This window comes from Mus caroli, unplaced genomic scaffold, assembly GCF_978045245.1.
Source record: "Mus caroli unplaced genomic scaffold, Mus_caroli_1 scaffold_17, whole genome shotgun sequence".
NCBI classification, from domain to species: Eukaryota; Metazoa; Chordata; class Mammalia; order Rodentia; family Muridae; genus Mus; species Mus caroli.
Window position 1 is genome coordinate 93,506,080 of NW_028227272.1, and position 20,616 is coordinate 93,526,695.

The 20,616-nt window shown below is 45.3% G+C and overlaps 1 protein-coding gene across 1 annotated transcript in view; it reads left to right on the forward strand.

The window, feature by feature from the left end:
• Positions 1-3,110: 3,110 nt before the first annotated feature.
• Pcp4 (Purkinje cell protein 4) overlaps positions 3,111-20,616 on the forward strand; it is a 58,384-nt gene continuing 40,878 nt past the window's right edge. The window contains exon 1 of the mRNA XM_021185574.2: positions 3,111-3,220. Within this exon, the coding sequence (XP_021041233.1) occupies positions 3,212-3,220 (9 nt within the window). The 5' untranslated portion in view covers positions 3,111-3,211. The remainder of the gene's footprint in view (positions 3,221-20,616) is intronic.

A 20,616-nucleotide genomic window follows, 5' to 3' on the forward strand; every position in this document is an offset into this window, starting at 1 on the left:
ACATGTATGTGAGAGAGAGACAGAGATGGAGAAACAGCAAGAGGGACAGAGACACACAAAGAGACAGGAAGACAGACACACAGAGAGAGGGAAAGAGACAGAGTGACAGAGAGAGACAGAGTGACAGAAAGAGGGGAACAGTGATAGGGAAAGACAGAGATGGAGAAACAGCAAGAGGGACAGAGACATGCACAGAAAGAAAGACAAGAGAGACAGACAGAGAGAGGGAGAGACAGGTAGAGAGAAACAGAGACAGGGAGAGAGGGAGAGAAAGAAGGAGATATAGGGAGAGAGAGAGAGAAAGAGAGAGGTGGGCTGGGAATGGTGTGGGATTTTGTGGGTCATACCTCCTAACAAATTCCCAAATCGTTCCACCAACTGGGGACCAAATATTCAAATATCTGAGCCTATGGGGGCTGTTCTTATTCAAACTACCACAACAGCAAGCTTACACCACAGACACTGAGGATGGATGTTGGGGATCAAGACGTTTCATTGAAGGCTCATTCTGTGGTCCCTCCTTGGTTTGTAGATGGTGACTTCTCCCAGTTACTCTGTGCGCTTGAGTCTTAATCTCATGAGGACACCAGGAGTTTTTGGCTAGGCCATCTTAACGTGATTAGCTCTATGAAAGACTGTGCCCAAACAGCCATGATTCAAGCTCCAGGGGATTAATGAATTGGGAAGTAGTGTCCCAATCCAGGCCATGACAGCTCCCATCTTCTCTGTCATATTAATCCCCAGCAATTGTACATTTGAGTAATCAAAGCCACAGCCCAGCCAGGAGTGTCCAATCCAAGCCCTTTCTTTTAGAATCCTAGCATCGGTCTCCTTCTTCCAAAGCTCCAGGAAGCTGCAAGCACACATACATTCTTTTGTGTGTTACTAGGAAAATTCAGGCCTGCTGCAGCATTTGGTGAACGGGTAAAGGCTGGCTCTTGGTGACATCTCTGCTTATCTTCTCTGCAGGAGACCAGGCTGTAAAAACCCAGATGGAACTTTGTCAAATTTGCCACCGAGGGGCTGTGTCCTCCGCCATATGGTGCCTGGGGCTCAGATTCCCAAGTCCGACATCTCTTGGGAGGAGGGAGTGGTAGCATCCTCAGAAGCTACATGGTTCTCCTCTGACGATGAGTGAGCTTCTGTTTATCTGAGGTGTTTGCAGAGCTCATAGCACTAAGGTCCTGTGTCTACTTCCAGGACTCGGGGATACCTAAGGATATCATGATATTGAGTCTTCATAAGGGCGAGTTGGGAGCACAGAAGGAATGAGGAAGGAGAGGATGAAGAAGATGTCTTTATTTACATGGTTGGGACATGCCACTAACTTGTATGTGGTATATGACATGTACATGTAATACATATGTATAGGGGCATACATGTATGCACATATTGTATACCATACTGTCCATATATTTCACTCTGTGAAATTTGCATCCTGGTGAACATCCAGTGCTTCCACTTGGAAGACATGATGTCCATGACAGTGGCTCTGGCTTAGGAGGTTGGGGACCCATAGGAGCTGTGGGTGAAGCTCTTGTCTTCCGCTCCCTGTTCTCTCACACCCCCACATGTGCACACCCCCACATGTGTGTACTACAGCTTCTGGCCATGCCCTTTCCATTTGGAGACACACAGAGGATGCCATGATGTTAGAACTCGGAACAGAAAGCTGGCAACTCTCGGAGGAGAATGCAGCTGAGCCGAGAAGAGGGAATCAGTAGACAGGGGGTGTCGTGCAGGTCTTTCTGGGTACAGGAGGCACTGGGACAGGTATTGGGGGCACAAAGGAAGGTTTGGGGGGCCCTCGACATGGTCTTGTTCGTCATGTTGATATTCACCATGATTAGCTGGGGCATACACTGCTAATGCTGCTTATCTGGCAGACACCACACTTCCAGGCTCACAAGGTCTGGACTGAGGGGTATAAAAAGGAGCTGCTTTCCCCAATGGCTCATCAGGGCCAAGGTGAGGAGACCTTTTATGGGGTCCTGTCCCTAGGTGGGGCTGTCACAACCCTAAGTGAAAACAGATGTTTTCTCTCATGTCACTGCCAAGTGGGATTCAAGACTGCTGGATTCCAAAGGTCACTACAGACATGTCCTTCCACCCTAGGGTCCAAGCAGACAGACAGATTGGAGGGGGGGACTCTAAACAGAGAGTGGTCAACTCTAAAGTCTGAAGCTGGTGCCCCCAAAGGGGGGCGGGAACAGCTGGGAGCCCAGAGGGATAAGAACCACTCCACACAAGGTTTCCCATTCCTCTTCAATGAAAAACAGAGTCTGTCAATTATAGACATGTAAGATACAGTCCCAGAGGGTGTGAGTCCTGCACCTCCCAGTCCATCGGCAGGGGCAGTCCTGTGACCATCAGAGTGCCTGTGACTGTTACGTTTCTCTCTCCTTTAAATTAAAAAAATAAAAATAAATAAAACCTTCTAGAGCAACAGGTTTCCTTGTGGCATTTCAAACGTCTTGAGTTTTAGTTGGGCGTCCCCACCCCTTCTTCTCTACCATTTCTTGCCCCTCCTCCCCATTTATTCCTTTCTATCCCCAGTATTCCCTGTCCAATCTCATATCACAAGTCGCAGTTTACTCTTCCCACACCCATACCTTGAACCCACCCTCATTCAAATAAACACAGCAGTAAAAAGTTGAAGTCAGGATCTCCATATGAGCAGGGAAATTTGTCCTTCTGAGTCTGGCTTACCTCGCTTGCTGTAATATTTCCCATTTTCTTCCATCTTGCTGCAAATGTCATGATTCCCCCCTCCCCCCCTTTTTTTAATGGCTTAAAATCTTCTATACTGCAGCTTGATTATCCTTTTGACTGCTGATGGGCGTCTAGAACAAGCCTCTTTCCTTGCTATTGTGACCTGATCAGCCATGATCATGGATGACCAAGTATCTCTGCATCAGGGTGTAGAATCCTTTTAGGGTGGATGCTTTGGTGTGCAGCAAATTCCTTGGTTCCTGGATGGAAGCGGAGCAGAGACCTGCCACGCAGTTCCACTGTGCTCCACTAGGTGGCTCTTTGCGCTCTCAGATGTCTGCAGGCGTTCAGACAGGTGAATGCCTCTCATTGGTTGGCGGGAGGCATGATGCCACCCAGCAGCTCTTTTTAAGAGAAAAGCCAGGACCAGGGAAGCAGCCACCCCTGAGCATTGCCTTCTGAGCTGTTCTGTGGGACCTAGCTGCGGAGTCAGGCCAACATGAGTGAGGTGAGCAATCCTTCCACTCTCACAGGGAAACCGCAGAGTGAGAAGGCTCTGCCCCTGTGGGATTCTCAGAAACCCGAAGGGTGCCCAGTGGGGCTGAGGGGTAGATGGATCCTGTTATTATTTGCTTTGAGCATAGGCTGTCTTGATAGCTTGGTTTGAATGCAGTGTAGAAATTTGCTAAGTTTGCAACTTTTGAAATTAGCCTTAGAAAGAGAAAGGGATGTAGGTATATTGTTTCTGATCTATGACTTAGGGTTCTGTACCTCTGAAGAGAAAGCCAGTTATTTGTGTCTCATGAATATTTGTGCTTTCTTCAGGGAGTGTGTCCTCACGTGTTTCCTTGGGACACAATCTGAATGTTAGCAGACAGTGCTAGCCACCTGGGAAATCCGGTCTCAGAAAAGAGGTGGGGAAGGGGGTTAGGATTTGTGCCTGGGTGCAGCTCTTGCAGAATCATTGTCTGTGACAGGGCTTGCATTAATCAGTTAATCAGAGCCCTGGAAAACATGCAGAGTCCAAGCTTGAGCGTGTGTGTGTGTGTGTGTGTGTGTGTGTGTGAGAGAGAGAGAGAGAGAGAGAGAGAGAGAGAGAGAGAGAGAGAGAGAAAGAGAGAGAAAGAGAAACTGCTACCTCTGAGGCATCAGGGAGTGTTGGCAAAAGAGCTCATTTTAAACCCAAGACCCTTTTTTGATTAAATGTATATAGAATATACAAGCTGGTGGCTTGCATATTTTTCTTTTAAAAAGCGACTGTAATCTCTTCCACAAGAAGATTTGGGGTTATACAGTGCTATCCTCTTCAACTAGATGCCCAGCCAAGTCTGTTTTCATTTCCTCTCACTTGATACTTAATTACGGTGAAAGATCTGTTATCTTCTTTGTATTTTATTTAAAAAAAAATGTTTGACAGATGGGTGATCTTTTTTTGGAAGTCTAGAGTAGAATTAACAACTTCAGAAATCAAATGTCTCCTCGCAGCTCCACTCTCCTCTATGGACAGCTTTGGATCCAAACAACAGGCAGAAGGGCAAGGTGGTGCAGCACCCAGGCACAGGACTTGGGAGAGAGCCAAGAGCTTGGGGGAGGAGGAGGGTGGATCTGGGCTGGGAGATGGGAGTCTCCTGGCAACCCGGGGAACAGAAGCCACAGTGACAGCCATTGGTTGCCTCATGGTGTAAATGCTGAGAGCAGTGCCAAGCACTCCCACACGTGTCCCCTTCTGTGAGCCTCTCCATACCCTGGGCAGTCGGTGACAGAGGAGGAAACTGAGGCACAGGGAAGTGGACCAACCGATTCAAGACCACCAGCTAGATCTGGGGCTAGCCTTGTCACACTGAAGTAGTTGATACCTGGTGCCTGGTTCTGTCCAAATAAATGAGTGTGGGGCTCTGGAACAGCTGGAAAGGGTGGGGTAGAAGGAGGTAGAGAATCCAGGGAAAGCAAGCAGGGCTCTGAAGACCAAGGGCATTGAGGACAAGGTCTCTTTTCCTTTACATGTTGGGGGAGGGGCTCCCCTCTAGGTTCGCTAATCTTTCAGAAGCGCAAGGTTTATGGACACCTCACCTTGCTTGCAGGAAGAAGGGATGGCTGTGTGGACAGCTTTTCCCATTCAGAACTCAACAGATTCTCATCAAGAAGGGGCCTAGAAACTGCAGGCCCTGCAGACTGACCTCACAACAGGGACCCTCTCCTGTGTCCAGTCAGCGACCTGAGACAGTGCCCTATCCCTCATTCCATGCTGAGGCTCATGTATAGAGAAGTCCTCCAGTGCCTCCTTGGTCACCCAGCTGAGCAGATGACTGTGTGGGTCTCCAGGGAAGAGTCTTGTCCCAGAGTTCAACCCACAGTTAGGGTCACAACTTCCTTTCTGTTGACCCTGTAACTAGGGCAGCCTCAAACTCCCTACAATGCTCCAGCTGTCCATGACTTAGTATCACAATCAGAGTGTGAATTCCTTAAACCCTGTGGGTAAAAGTCCTTAAGGTGCAGACCCTGGGTCTGTGTCCGCAGTCCTACACCCCAACTTCCCCTTGCACCAGGTTTGTCTTTTTCATTCCCACCGCTGCCCCTGAGCTCCCCCTGCTGGCTCATTTCCAAGTCGCTAGACCGCTGGTATTCTTTGGAGAAAAGAAATTTCTCCTTTGATTAAAACTTAAATCTGCTTTCAACATTTAATAAAAGGGACAAACAGCCAAGGAACTGGGGAGGGCACCAAGTCCTGAAGGGTTTCTTTAGTTGAATGAACTACAAATGGCTTCCAGTGTTAATAACTCCCAGGCAGAATTGGAGGCACACTGTCATTAATGTGCTTGTATGAGTAGTTGCTGGTCAAAGCAGAGACATTGATTTCCCTCTGTCTGTCAGGGTGCTTGGGGGCTGGAACAGGTGTGTGTGTGTGTGTGTGTGTGTGTGTGTGTGTGTGTATTGAATGTCTCCTTCTGTAGCCCTCAGGGCTCACTGTAGCTGCAGAAACTCCAGAGATCCTTGAGTTGATACAAACTTGGGCTGAGCAGAGAAGACCCTGAAAGGTTAAAGGTCCCTGGGGTAAGATCTGCACTTTTGGGATTTTTGGCTTTGAAGGTGAAGGGAGAACAGTAAACTGATCCTGAAGCTGGCTTTAAACTGGACAACTTAGTGTTAACCATTATTTATTTAATTATGTATTATTATTATTATTATTATTATTGTTTGGCAGGGGAATGACATGTGGTCAAATAGAACAGTTTAAGTATAGTGTTTGGTTGGAAATAAAGTCCAAATTTAGGGCCTTGTGAGAGTGGTGCACCCAATTTTCACATCTGTGTTACAGTATGTCAGATATGCTTGGAGTAATCTAGAAGATGAATTGGGATCAAAATGTAGGCTTAAGTCTAGTAACCACATTTGAAGTTCTCCCAGCAAGGCCCAAGGTTACAAAGTGCCACACCCAAGGAAGAAGAGAATTCCTGGGAGCAAGTCTGCCCTGGGTCCTCACCTGGGTGGGGGGTTGCTTCTAAGGGACTTTTCAAAAAAAAAAAAAAACCCAACTCAGGAGAGCTACGAATGAGATTTTAACAGAGAATGGATTTAAAGCATGACATGACCTACCGCCGTGTTTGGGAAGTACATGGGAAGGCAATCCCACTATGTAATATATCTGGCAAAAGCTGTGACTTAAACATGAGACCCTAAGCCTTCTCAGAGCTCTGTCCTGGGCTCTCTGCTTGCTTTGATTTATGTGAGATAAGTTAACCTAGGGTCAGGGCTGAGAATCTTTGGTCCATGTAGACACTGGCCTCAGTGAAAAGACTATGCCAGGTGAAAAAAATGGTTGAGATGAGATCAAAGACATTCAAGGGCAGATGTGCACACACATATATGTATCCCAGGCACCAAAACAGATCTATTGCCTCTCACCTGAAGACAGTTGTCTTGGAGTAAAGAAGAAAGCTGGGACTGACCAAGAAGTGGGAGTGGGTGGGTAGGGGACCAGGGTGGCTGGAGGGTATAGGGGACTTTCGGGATAGTATTTGAAATGTAAATGAAGAAAATATCTAATAAAATTTTTTAAAATTAAAAAAAAATTAAAAATCATACAACAGTGGTTTGGGGGCATCACACAGTGTGTTCTCCTGGGATCTCAGTGGAGAGTCAGAAAGATGACAGGAACTAAGGTGAGAATCATTGCTGTAGTGGGCTTTTAGGACCCCAGTGCCAAGGTGAGTTGGAGCCGGTGCTCTGTGTGCATGATTGGGTCTGTGGAAGAACCGTGTAGCTGAGATGGTGGTTAAGCATAGATTCTGTGAGTTATAGGCAAATATGGTGTTTTCAGTAGAAGGCCAAGTGGCAATTTGATTTCTTATGTAATTCTAACCTCATTTAGGGGAGCACATGAACTAGTAAAATGGAAAGATCTAGTGAGATCCACTTAGAAAAAATGTTATTACCATGCCTTACTTGTACAAAGAAATAGATTTCGCACCGTCATTTTCAAATGTGGACTTGGCTCATGTTAAACCACATACTGGTGGGCATTATTCTCTCCTCTAACAAGGAATATGAAGACTTGCCGGGTTGTGATGACAACTTAGGTTCCAAGGTTAAACACGAAAGCATGCTTTCGGGCCTGGTAATCATAATGGATTGTCATAAAACTCACTTTCCCAGCCTGCATCTCATTAACTAAACTCAGGATTAAAGCAAGCACCCAATTTCTCTCTCTCTCTCTCTTCTCTCTCTCTTCTAAGATTGAATGAAGGCGAAGTGCAGTATTTTTTTTTCTAGACAGAAAAGCTAAATAAATGACTCACCACTGATTTTATTAAAGGTTTAGTGGAAGTGGCGTGATCAACATGAAAAGAAGATCTGAGCTTGTATCAGGCAAGTCTCCCGAGTCTGGAATGGACACAGTCCCTGCCTTAGCGTTTAGATTAATTTCTTCCTTCAGTGCCCCGAGAGGTCTTGTTACAGTGAAATTTGCTTGTGCTTCCTCGGTGCTCAGTCCTCAGAGTGTAGGAGCCATTTAAATATACAGGCACAATTACCAGCTTCAGGCTCAGAGTCTCCTACTAATTTCAAATGACTTTCTGCAAGAAGTTTACAGGCTGTGGGCGCATAGGTTTGTATTCCATACGAGGGCTGGCTCCCTAAATCCAGCTAGAGCCAGCATGCTGGTAACACCCTCTAGATACACACATTGTAGACTGAAGCACCCTTCCTGGCCCATCAACCTGCTGACGAGGAAAGGCTAAGCTCCTGGGGTGGAGCCTGGTTTGTGTCCAGCAACTAAATGAATTAGTGGCATTCCAGTGCAGATGATCAGCTGCAATGACTGACATTCCAGAGCTCTGGTCTCCGGGCTTTCTATTGCTATAGGATGTGTGAACAGGGGACAGAATATGCATTCTGTTCTTTGCTCCTGGTCTAAAACCCCGTGTCTGCTTCTCAGATATTTGTAAGTGGGAAATGGGGGTATGGTACAGCCAGGCACACAGAACATACGCTCCCACAGAAGCAAATGAAAAGGAGAAAAGGCGGGGTAATCTTCAAGAAGGAGAACACTGAGCATTTGGGAAATGCTAGGAAAAGCACAAGAGCCGAGAGGGGGTTTGACGTGGACCCCTCTGTTCCCTCTGTTCACATCCTCTGAGACTGGCTCACTTCAGAATGGTTGTATGAAATCTAGACAGAAAGGACACAGACAGGCAGAGCCCAGGCCAGCTGGAAATCAGCTCTGCTGTATTGACACAGGGAAGTCGTTTGGCTGTGTGAGCGGAGAAAGTCTAGGCAGATCTTTCATAGTAGGGCTTCTGGCATGGAGACAGGCAGCCAAGATGTAAATCACAGCATATTGTTGGAGGAAAAATATGTCTAAACAGACGGAAAGCAGGTTGTAGATGTAAATATTTTAATCAACACTTGAAATTGACTATCAATAATTATCATATTGTTAAGACAATGAAAACAGGTATTTAAAACCTTTGACTGGTTTACTTATTATTTCCTTATGAGTAATATTATGTGTGTGTGTGTGTTTTCACATGTGTGGGGGTGCATGTATTTGTATGTGCCTGTACTGTGTGTGCGTGTGGTGGAGGCCAGAGGACAACTTCTGGTGGTGCTCTTTAGTTGTCCAGCTTCTAAGAATGGCCTGGAGCATATACCTTGGCTATGCTGGCAGGGCAGTAAGCCCCAGGCATCTGGCTGCCTCTACCTCCTAGTGATTAGATTTCAGGCACCTACTGTCATGCCTGGCTTTTTACGTGAGTGCCTGGGATTTGAACTCAGGTTCTCAAGCTTGCTTGCAATGTATTTTGCTGACTGAGTCATCTCCTCAGCCTCCACATTTGGCCGCTTTAGGTGACAAAATGCATTTGGATGTTTAAATATTTTAAATATTTAAAGACTGTATTAATGTATGGAAGGTGACCAACCCAAATTTATTTTCCTTGGGATGTCCTTGCCATACCCACAGCCCTGAGATAGACTCCCCTGCCCTGATGACCTCAGCCTTGTACTCTGGCTATGCTGTTTCCAGTCTTCAAAATGAAGTGAGGTGCATACACACATTTACCTTCAATGGAGTATAAATATAAGAAAGTTTGTACTACAAACAAAACTAGCCCGCCACACTCCTGGGTGACCCAAACCCGTAAATCTCACAGCCGTTTTCAGGGCTATTTTATATGACTAATTCAGCCTAAGTGACAGGTTAGGCATTAATCTGCCCGTTACTGTTTGTGCCTCACAAATAGTTCTGAGTCTGTGTTGTCAGGATCTCAAGGCATGACTTGTCATTCAGAGAGGGAAAGCACTTGCCCAGATTTATGGCTTTGCTGGTGGGGACATCAATCACCCACTAAACTCCCCGCATTTTCTGTTTTGTTCTTAACATGCCATCTTCTAAACAAAACAGAGACAAATTAGAATCACAGGGCATGGAAGCCAGCTCCCATGCACAACAGGACCCCCGCACAGAGATCTGGTTGGGGAACAGGGTGGATTGTTCATACCACACAAACAAAGCCATTTTCACAGTGTAAAGTCCTGAGATTCGGTCCATGGGAGCACTTCTCTCCACATGGTTTCTGCCTTCTCTTTCAGACAGCCTTGGCTTTGACAAGGGTGAGGTGTCAGACACACCGCAACCATTCAGCCATTCATCTGTTTCTCACCATCCAGTAACTGGGCTTGTGTTTGAGCTAACGTGAAAAGAAAGCTCCCCCCGATACTAAAATCCAAACCTGTTTACTGGCTGGTTTTGTGTCAACTTGACACAGGCTGGAGTTATCACAGAGAAAGGAGCTTCAGTTGGGGAAGGGCCTCCATGAGATCCAGCTGTGGGGCATTTTTTGCATTGGTGATCAAGGTGGGGGGGGCATTGTGGGTGGTGCCACCCTTGGACGAGTAGTCTTGGGTTCTATAAGAAAGCAAGCTGAACAAGCCAGGGGAAGCAAGCAAGTATGTAACATCCCTCCATGGCCTCTGCATCAGCTCCTGCTTCCTGACCTGCTTGAGTTCCAGTCCTGACTTTCTTTGCTAATGAACAGCAGTGTGGAATGTAAGCTGAATAAACCCTTTCCTTTATAACTTGCTTCTTGGTCATGATGTTTGTGCAGGAATAGAAACCCTGACTAAGACACTTGTCTTAGAGGGGTGTGACCAAAGAACAGTCATATAACCCTCAAATGCTTAGCAAAGCATTCTTTGACAACGGGTTTAACCAGATGGAATATTAGAGACCCCAAGGTCCTGTGGACATTTATTTTTACATAATTACTGGAAATGACAATGCACACGAACATTTGACTAAATAAAATATGAATAAAGATATTATAAGAAAACATATCTTCCCCTTTCTTAAGATCTTTTTCAAAAGCTGATACACAAGTCTGTCATGTGACTAGATTCCAATATGGAAAAGTGGATTGGGCTTGGTGCATAGGTCAGTTGGTAGAATGCTTAATAGCATACACCAAGCTTAGCAAAGACACATAAATGGGACGTGGTGGTGCATGTCTGTACTGCCAGCCCCAGATAGACAGATGGAGTCAGAAGGATCACGAGTTGAAGGTCATCTCTCCTTACATAGCAAGTTTGAGGCCAGCAAACAGAACATTAAGGAATTACACCTACTCTAACAAGGAAGTTGTCTACATGTGTAATATTCTTATTAGGTAATACCATTTCATTTGAGGTTGTTTCCTTGAGTCTGGCAGAGTGGCTAATTGTGCGTGGGGTTTTCTTGTTCTGATTGTACATGCAGAGACATTCCCAAGTCCATGAACTAGTCACACTCTGAGCCTGAGCATGGCCTTTTCCAGGGCTGGTGTTTGCACTGCTGAGGGGTGAGGCACGGAAACCTGCACACATCCACCCAGGACAAGAGCACAGAGGCTTCCTGATCTTTTCTCACATTTTAAAGGGCTGCAGGTGGAGCAGAAACACCTCAGAGTTGTCATGACGGGTGGTTTGGTACCATGCTGTCCCTGTGTCTGAGGACACAGTTGCTATCACCACTGTCTCCCCCCCCCCCCCCATTTCCCTGACTTTCCACACTTGGCTGTCATTGGCCTAACAATGATGTTCTTATCACCACAGCTCTGGTTTTCTCAGGCCGATTGGAGATCCTGACAGGACAATAAAGTAATGTCCACAGGATCTGGGGTCTCTAATATTCCATCTGGTTAAACCCGTTGTTGAAGAATGTTAAACGTGTATGCGTCCTAAGGTTTGTTTCTTTCCGCACCTTGCTTCTGTGCTGAGACAGTTTAGCTGTGCTGCAGCATATGTGTACTAAAAGCCAGTTACCTGCTGTAGGGAGGTGCAATTAATTAAAGACAGCTTGTGCAATCTGTGTCCTCTTCACAGAGCGAGAGGCATCTGATGTGGCGTAGTAATACTTTCAAGGCACGCCACTAGGAAGGACATCAAGGTAATTTCCAGTTACGAGAGTCTCACGACAGCCCCAGAATGGGAAAAGTCCACATCGGTCCTGATTTTAGCTATTTATGAAATGTGATCTCTAATGGTTCTCACCATAAGCAGGTACAAACATAAACCCTCAGTTCTCTTTACTTTGATGGTGACTCACCTTACAACCCAGAGGTATTCATACAGTGGTCTTTATCCATGATGCCCCCAGAGTTGGCTGTGTACTACTGGTACAGTTGGACATGGTAGCTCTGCTCCTGTGGGCTTCAGGTCAATTTAAAAGCTAATGATACAGGGTGAGACTACAGCTATACCTAGGAGTCAAAGACTTGACTGATGTGAATAGCACAGTCTCCTTAATGTGCTCATTTTAAGTTTTCATTTGCTACCCATCTAATCTGTCATCCATCCGTCTGTCTGTCTATCTATCTATCTATCTATCTATCATCATCATCATCTGTATTTATCTATCATCTATGATTCATCTATATTAACCTATATATCTTTATGTTTGTCTGTCTATCTTCTGTCCATTCATCCATCAACCTTCAAGGCAGGACTTTTCAGTATCAGTTGCCTCAGACTCCTGGGGACAAATGACCCTTCTGCTGCAGCCTTCCAAGTACCTAGGACTTACTGACACTTTTTACTGGCTTGAAAGCAATCATTTTTCATTAGGGAACTGAGTGACCTGAATTTAATCTTGTTGAAAAATCCCAGTGCTCTTGAGCAAAAACCAGGCTTGTTTTCTCTTCCACGTTTCTCATCCTATTAAATTTCTCATTTTCTGTCATATTCTGGAAGCTACCCACTACCTTTTATACCAGTCTCACTTCCACTTAAGTCTCTGCAAGAAATAACTGGAAATAACATAGTCCTAGCTATTTTTCATAGTCTTCAGCAGAAAAAAAATATCCCCACAGAAGAACGGACAAAGGCAACCTTTCTTCCCATGTCTCTAGATGGCTTCCCAGGGTTCATTTTCTTTCTTTTTTTTTTTTTTTTGAGGGTTTTTTTTTTCCTTTTTATTGGATATTTTCTTTATTTACATTTCAAATGTTATCCCCCTTCCTGGGGGTGGTGGGGACAGGGTTCATTTTCTAATCTGATTCCCTCAATCCCATGTCCCAATCATATGTTATCATTCGTATCCCATGGAATAGTTTGTGGAGACCCTGGGCAAAATTTATTTTGGTCTTGTTGAGTTTTCTTGACTATAGACCAACCACTTTCATACCTCACCAAGCTCCCAGGGCTCTGAGTAAGAAAAGATGTTCTAAATCCCAGAGAATAAAGCTGTTGCACATATCATTAACAGCTACGCGTTTGATAAGTCATATTACTTCCTGTCCTCTATGAGTGTGGCATTATAAGGGACCGTGGCTTCTACTCCTTTAAATCCCTAGCACACAGCATTGACCTCCCACAGGTGGACATCTATTTACCTGTCAGATGCTGCTGAGGAGATATGGTCCCTGCTGCTCAGAGTGTTGGTGGTAGAGACAGAGCCATGTAAGACTAATTCTACTATGGCTTCCACACTGAGTGCAGTGTCAGGGAAGTAGTAGGTAATTTATCACTGTGCAGGGCTGTGAAGAAGAGGAGAGACAAGGTTCAGTTGAGCCTACCGAAGGAGTGAGGACTCAGTTCCTGTTAAAGATCACAATAGCCGTTAGTAGATCTTAAAGGAGGACCATTTTAGAGGAAATTGAAAGTTATCAATAGTTGTGTTGAGTGATTGGTACACACCCCCTGTCATGCCATACTTAGTTTTAAGCTCCCTATTTTAGTGTCTGTCCCTGTTGCCGAGATACAGAGCTCTGACAGAAACAACTTAAGGGAGAAAGGGTTCATCACTGGCTTTTGCCTCTTTATGGATTGTTCTTTTCTCCCACCCCACATCCCCATACCTTGGATTAAAATGAAGACATATCCTTATAATATTTCTGTGTTCGTTAAAGAAACTAAACTCCAGAATTGTGACTATAAGAGTTTATCTGTTAGATACAGTCCACCACAATTCAGAAGTCATAGTAAAGGAAGCTCAAAGGAACTGGTGATACCACATCTATAGGTAAGAAAGAAAAGGTGGGGTGGGGGTGGGAGATCACTTTCTTTTTACATAATCCAGGACTCCTTTTCTAGGGAATGGCCTCACCTGTTGTTGGAGATGGGTCTTCCCAGATCAATTAACGTAGTAAAATGTCCTTCCATAGGCACATGCTGAGAGATTCTAGACAGTTAAGATGGTCCATCACAGGCTCACTGTCAAGAGTGTCCTAAATACGTGGAGCACACTGACGTTCTTACTAGCAATATTGGGGCTCCACTGATTTCCATGTCACTTAAGAAACTTGAAGAGGGAAAAATTTCCCGTGAGACATTGGAAATAGGTCACAAGAGCAAAGTCAATGGTATTTTTCTTGGAATTTTACACATTGCTTATTTTGTAAAGTTTACACATTCTAATTGTGAGAAATCTGGTGAATTTAGACTCATCTGCACTTTATCTTCCAGGAGCGCTAGTGTTGATTCAGAATGGCATATGGTTGCATTCTTTGAGTTTTAGGGCCCCAGGTGGCTTCCTGACCATCATTAGTACTCTCTTCTTTTTAGAGTTTGTCCTCGGATGGACTCAGCTTCTATATATAACTCATTTCCCACATCTGCATTAGCCCTGTGAAAATCTCAGGCCAACAGAAGACTCTCTCATTTTTTTTTTTCCTGGCGGTGTTCTTTACATTAGAAATGTAGGCTATTTTTCTTCTTTTTGAAATAAATTTCTTAAAATAGATGTAGCATTTTTTCAAACACCTCTGCGGAATACCTCCTTCTAGTCCATAGCTACTCCCCCACCCCCACCCCACACACGTACATTGGGGTTTAATCTCTCCCATCTACCTAACTGGCCTGTTTCATTCCGGGGGCAACCTTTTTATAAATTCCCATGTCATCGTCTTTCTGCTGAGCTCTCGCTGTGAGTCAGTTCTGGGAGAGATTCAGGCAACATTTCTCTACAGTTGAATTCTGGCTGAAGACTTTGGATTTGCACACGATAGCCTAACCTGACTTTGGAGCTGTGAGAGTAGACTGGGGTAGGGGTGGGGCACCCTAGCTCTGGCTTGCTGGGTCCCTTCAGAATCACAGTGGGGATGGGAGACATGGGCTATCTATGGGCGTGTCCAGCAGGGCCAACAGAAAAGAGACTGTTTAAAACATCAATTGTTAAGCCTCCTGATGTTACCCCTTCTTTCTCTCCCGTGGTTCTTTTGAGGTGTTGTAGGAACATCTAGAGAGCCTGATCTAAAAGGGCTGGGATCAGAGTAGTAACAATTGTAACAATTGTTAAAAAAAAAGCACTTGTTACACTTTTGTTACACTTGTTAACATTTTCAAGAATGTTGCCAGCTGATAGCAGAACATTAGGATCTGAATGAAAAAGGAAACAGAAAGCAAAGAGGAGGACATGTTGCTCCTAGGGATGCTGGAAGACAAGGTTTACGGTAGAGCATAGCTAGAGGAAGGAATGTCTGGGAGAGTCCAGAGAGGGCATGACCAGACTGAGCTGGGCCAAGATGCAGCAGCCAGGATGTCAAAGGTACAGAAGGACAGGTAACCAAAGTGGCTGGATTATAGGGAAGAACCTCTAGGGAAAGGGCAGCCCAGCCCTGGGCTGTAGAGTTTAGGGTGAGAGGGCTAGTTACGCCGGTCATACCCTTTAGCAAGTAGGGACTGAGGGATGCTGGGAGAACTTGGAGGCCAGGTTTACTTTGTTAAATAGGCACTCAGCCTTCTGTCCCAGGTTTGACATTTAAGACTCAATTTGGGGTCCTTTTTAGGGTGTACCTGACACAGTTGCCTAAGTCACTTTACCCACGGATAGCCCTGGGTACACACAGAAGTCTTGGTGGGTTTTTTGATGAACGCAAAACCAAAACAAACAAAAATTAAAAAGGAAAGAAGCTGCACTAATGAAATGTGACCCTGTCACACTAACTGTGTAAGGGCCTTAGGCACACGTGTGTGCATATGCATGAGCATGTGTGTGCATGTGTGTGTGTGTGCATATGCATGAGCATGTGTGTGCACGTGTATGTGTGCATATGCACGAGCGTGTGTGTGCATGTGTGTGTGTACATGAACATGTGTGCGTGAGCATGAGAGTGTGAATGTGGTCTGTTATTTCCATGTGAACTGGAAGACTCTGACATGACCCGTGTATGATCCAACAAGGGGGCAGGCAGGGTCTTTCTCCCCAGTCTGGAGAAACCTCTGGGCTGACTCTGAGGAACCTAGTATGTGTGGCTCAAAGAGGACACTCATTTGTTCAGGGGTTACTTGTCTGACCCTGAGAATTGTTTGAACAAACAACGACATTGTGAAATTGATTTAAAAGACTGTGTGTGCATGCATGCCTGTGTGTATGTGTGTGCGTGAATGTGTGTGCTCATGTGCATGGGTGCATGTGAAGGCTAGAAGACAACCTTGGGTATCATATTCACGAATGCTGTTCACTTCCTGTGAAACAGGGTCTCTCATTAAACCTGAAACCCATCAATTAGGCTAATCCGGTTAGCCAGTGAGCTCCAGGAATCCTCCTTTCTCTACCTCCCCCGCAGCAGGGTTATAAATACACCATCACACCTGGCTTCTTCATGAGGGGTCCAGGGATCTGAACTCATGTCCCCATGCTTGCATCCCAAGCATTTTACCAACTGACACATCTTTACAGCTTTTGACCTGTCCTCTAATCTGTCTTAATTTTTAAGTCTTGAACTGTGGATAGCTAATTTAGGACAAAACATTTTCTTTTCTTTCAAAAGTATACAACCTCAGTCTTCTACCATTTTGTGAAGCTATTTTCATTTAAGTGGGAAAAAAAAATCTGGAAATTTTTTTAATACCAAAAAAGAAAGTCTCCTGCTTCGGAGGCTTGGCATACCCTTCTGAGAGAAGCACATTTCGCACCACATGGTGCCAAGTAAGTGTCTGCATTCTGACAGAGATCAGGAGGCTTTGGAGTTCATGTGGGAGTGATGAGGTTCATCAACCATGTGGCCTGCAGGTCATGGCTCACCAAGGGCTTTCTCCACAGTCTCAGAGCCCTGCTCACACAAGTGCATGACAAAGGCCCACAGTTCTGGTACCATACTGACTCTGCCCACAGATGTTTCACCACCAGGTTCTAAGATAAGCTCATGGAATACACTTAGCCCATCTTGTTTCCTAAAACATCCCAGATGCCATCGCATGTGGGACTGTGTGTGACTTCAGCAATTCCCATGCAGTTGCTTTGTTGTTAAAATAAGGAGGGGCAAAGATGGCCCCCAGTCTGCATGCAGGCAGAATGACTTATCTGTATCAGAGGAGGTAGAAAGGTATCCTCCAAGTCAGGACCTTCACCTTCCAAGTCAAGGCTTCCCCTTCTAAAGAGACAAGGTTAAGGGTCAAATGCTGGACTTCCAAGCTGCTCTGCTTAAATTCCATCACCCCACTTGGCAATAGCATCTTTGGGTGTAATTCCAAACTGCTTCCCAGTTCAAGCTTTGCATCTGTTAGCTGTGACCTCCCTCCCTGTTATACATTCCTCAGGACCATTCCCCTGGCAGTGCTGAGCTGATGCTCTGGCGAAGGGGAAAACATAGTCGTTGGCATTTGAGGACACAATGTCCGGTAGAAGAATTGAAAATGTGTTTGGTTGTCAGACTAAGGAGAACGATTCCCTTACTCAGCCTTACCTGTGGGTTCTCCTGGGTAGCAATGGATTTGGCTTGCGTCCTTTCTTTTCTCATATTCCTGTTTGTTCACCTGAGGAAGAAGTTGAGTGTAGCAGTTGGTCCTGTTGGCTCGGCCACAGGAGGGTTGATATAGCCGTGTGTGAAGCTGGCAGCAACCCGGTTGATGGGCACTCAGGGACTGGCAGGGAAAGATTTTCCCAGTTGTGTGGACATTTTCATTCAGAAATTACAGTGGCTGGTTTTGGCTCTCAACTCGATGACATTATAGTCAGTATGGAAACAGAACTCTAGGCACACCCAGAAGGGGATTTCTGGGTTAACTAAGGCAGGGAGACTCACTGTCAGTGATGGTGGCACCCTCCTATGGGCTGGTGAAACCCATGAACAAAAAAAGAGAAAGTGAGCTGAGCTCCAGTGTTTATCCCTCTCTGTGTCCTGGCTGCTGCTGCAGCTTCCTCACCCCTCAGCCACCATACCTCTGACACCTTGATGGACTGTGAGCCCATACCCTCAAACTGTGCGCCCTAAAACTGTGAGCCAAAAATAAATTTCTTCCTTCTGGTTAGCAACAGGAAGGGTAACTAATGCACTGGCCTCTGCTTGTTCTCTGTCCTTTGAGTGCATGGGGCCCAGCACTTTAAAGGGCATGCATATTATGGGATGGATGGCAAAAGAAGAGAACGATGATGCTTCTATTGACAGCAAAGTGAAGATGCATTTCTTCCTCTGTGGCCACTTTCTGGAATCTCAGTTGACCCCATGTGAGTTTTTGGCTCCTTTGGTCTTCGGAATGTAAAAGGATGGAAGGAAATCACGCCTGTTCAGGAGGGACAGGTGGGCGTGATGCTTGTGTTGAGCACCTATCTGTGTTTCACTTAGTCCTTGAAAACTGGCTCTGCCTGTTAGCTTTCCCCCCTCATAACCTTTACAAGGAATCCTCAAAGGAGCCAGCTGTAGTTGTACCTCATTCCTGCCTTTATGCTGATAGTTGTCTATCCTCTTTCTTACTCCTGCCCTCTGTCTGGTCAGCCATGACTTCTTGGAGTAGGGAGAGAAAGCTAATCTAGTCTGTCCTCTCCTCTGTGGGTGTCGGGTGGCTTCTGAACGTTGTTCAATGATACATTTGTAAACTTCTGCATATCTGTGCCTCTGTCTCCTTTGTCAAGCACAGAAACTGTTGTGACAAGCATCCCAGGGACCTCTGTCATGAGAGTGATCTAAGGAAATGACTCAAAAGCAGGCAATCAATGGGAGAAGTGGGTGGGAGGGGTAGGGTTTCTTTGGATGCAGAAAGTGTGATATTACACAACTTTGGGGTTTTCAAGGAGAGCCAAGGGTGGATTAATTTGACAGTTCATATGGCCTTCCTCCAACCTCAGACTTGAGTCTTGAGTCTGAGTTGAATCAGACACATGTAACGGGACCTTTAAATTCTTCCAGTTTTCCACATTAACTGTATTCTGGCCATCAGTTTGTTTCCCTCCTGCCTTGCCCCTTTCTAGAAAAAAAATACAATCTGTAAATTGCACCAAGATCACAAATTGTATCTGTGGCAGATTCAAGGGTCCAGGAAAACTTGGTTAGGATCAACCACTGAGTGACAATGTTCTGTCTTTGGAGTCTGACAGTAGCCATGGGGACATGCTGGATTTCATGCTTTTTAATTCTCCTTGAAGAATTCTTGTTGACTAGATAAGAAAACCGCTTTGCTAAGGCAAACACTTAGCGTCATTCAGCTATGCATGGTCACTCTTAGTCTTCCAGTGGCCGAGTCAAATGTGCCTCCTCTTGTGACTGTAAATATAAGGCGATACGTATAGGATAGGCTGGAAACAGTCCTACTTCTGCAAAAGCTTGCCCTTAACATTCCTAGGCTGTGCGGCTCCTTTTAGAGAGTGATTCCTGCGAGCTGAGCACTCAGTTCTCACGGCTTACTAGAAGAGAGCTGCCTTTTGTCCCCATTGTGTAGACAGACAGACTGTGGCCTGGTCAAGTTCATTGTCCTTGAAGGGTCACAACTCTGAGAGTGGCTGGGTCACACTGGGCTGTCTATGACCTCATTTTTGTTTTAACAGTTTTGTGTTTCTGTGTTCATTTGTATTTTTAAAGCCAGGCCTTCAAAGGAGTGATTCATATACGGTAGCATCGACCCCTTTGCCTTGTGTGTCCATTGTGTTTTGTGTTTTGGCAATGTGTCTGCAGAGCTGTCACTGAGGTACTGACTGTTGCATCTCCCTAAAAATCCCTTTGTGTGCTTTGGGGCGTTCCCTTCCCTGTTCTTTAGGTCCGGTACCTTCATCCTTCACTAATGATCCCTGGGTGAAGTGGGCTCCAGTGTGGACCCAGAGAAGCCTATAACATCACAGAATAGACAACCTCGGGGGCCTGGGAATGATTCAATATTATGCACCTATTTTTGCCTGTTTAGATTCCTAAAACTATTAATGTCTTAGAGCCTAGGGATGGCATGTTTTCTGTATATTCACACTTTGTATGAATTTGTTAATCAGGCACAGTTAAGAGAGTAATCGAGGCCAGCCTGGTCTACAGAGTGAGTTCCAGAACAGCCAGGGCTATAAAGAGAAATCCTGTCAAAAAAACCAAAAAACCAAAAAAAAAAAAAAAAAGTAATGCTGAATAATGGGAAAGATCAATTATATTAATATATTTTAATCAATATTGACTGAGTAAATGTGTACTCTCCATCTCTGTCTCTCTCAGCCTGTGTGTCTCTCTATATGTCTGCTTCTCTGTCTGTGTGTATGTCTCTTTCTCTGTCTCCGTCTGTCTCTGTGTCTCTCTCTCTCTATGTTTCTGCTTCTCCCTGTGTCTCTGTCTGTTTCTTTGTCTTGCATCTCTTTGTTTCTGTCTGTGTCTCTCTATATCTCTGCTTCTCTCTCTGTGTGTATATCTCTGTCTCTCTGTCTTTCTGTCTCACTCTGTCTCTGTGTGTATCTCTATGTCTCTGCTTCTCTCTGTGTGTAAGTCTCTATTTCTCTTTCTCTTTCTCTCTCTGTCTCGGAGTCTTTGTCTTGTATCTCTTTGTGTGTATGTCTTCCTGTCTCACCATATTCCTCACTCTCTGCCTCTTGTCTCTTCATCTCTCTCTGGTTTTGTCTCTCTCCATGTCTCTGTGTCTCTGCTCTTCTCTGTGTGGATGTCTCTCTCTCCCTCTGTCTCTCTGTCTGTGTGTCTCATTGGACTAACTAATGATTTCAGACCTCAGTTGACTGGGGTTGGGGAAGGA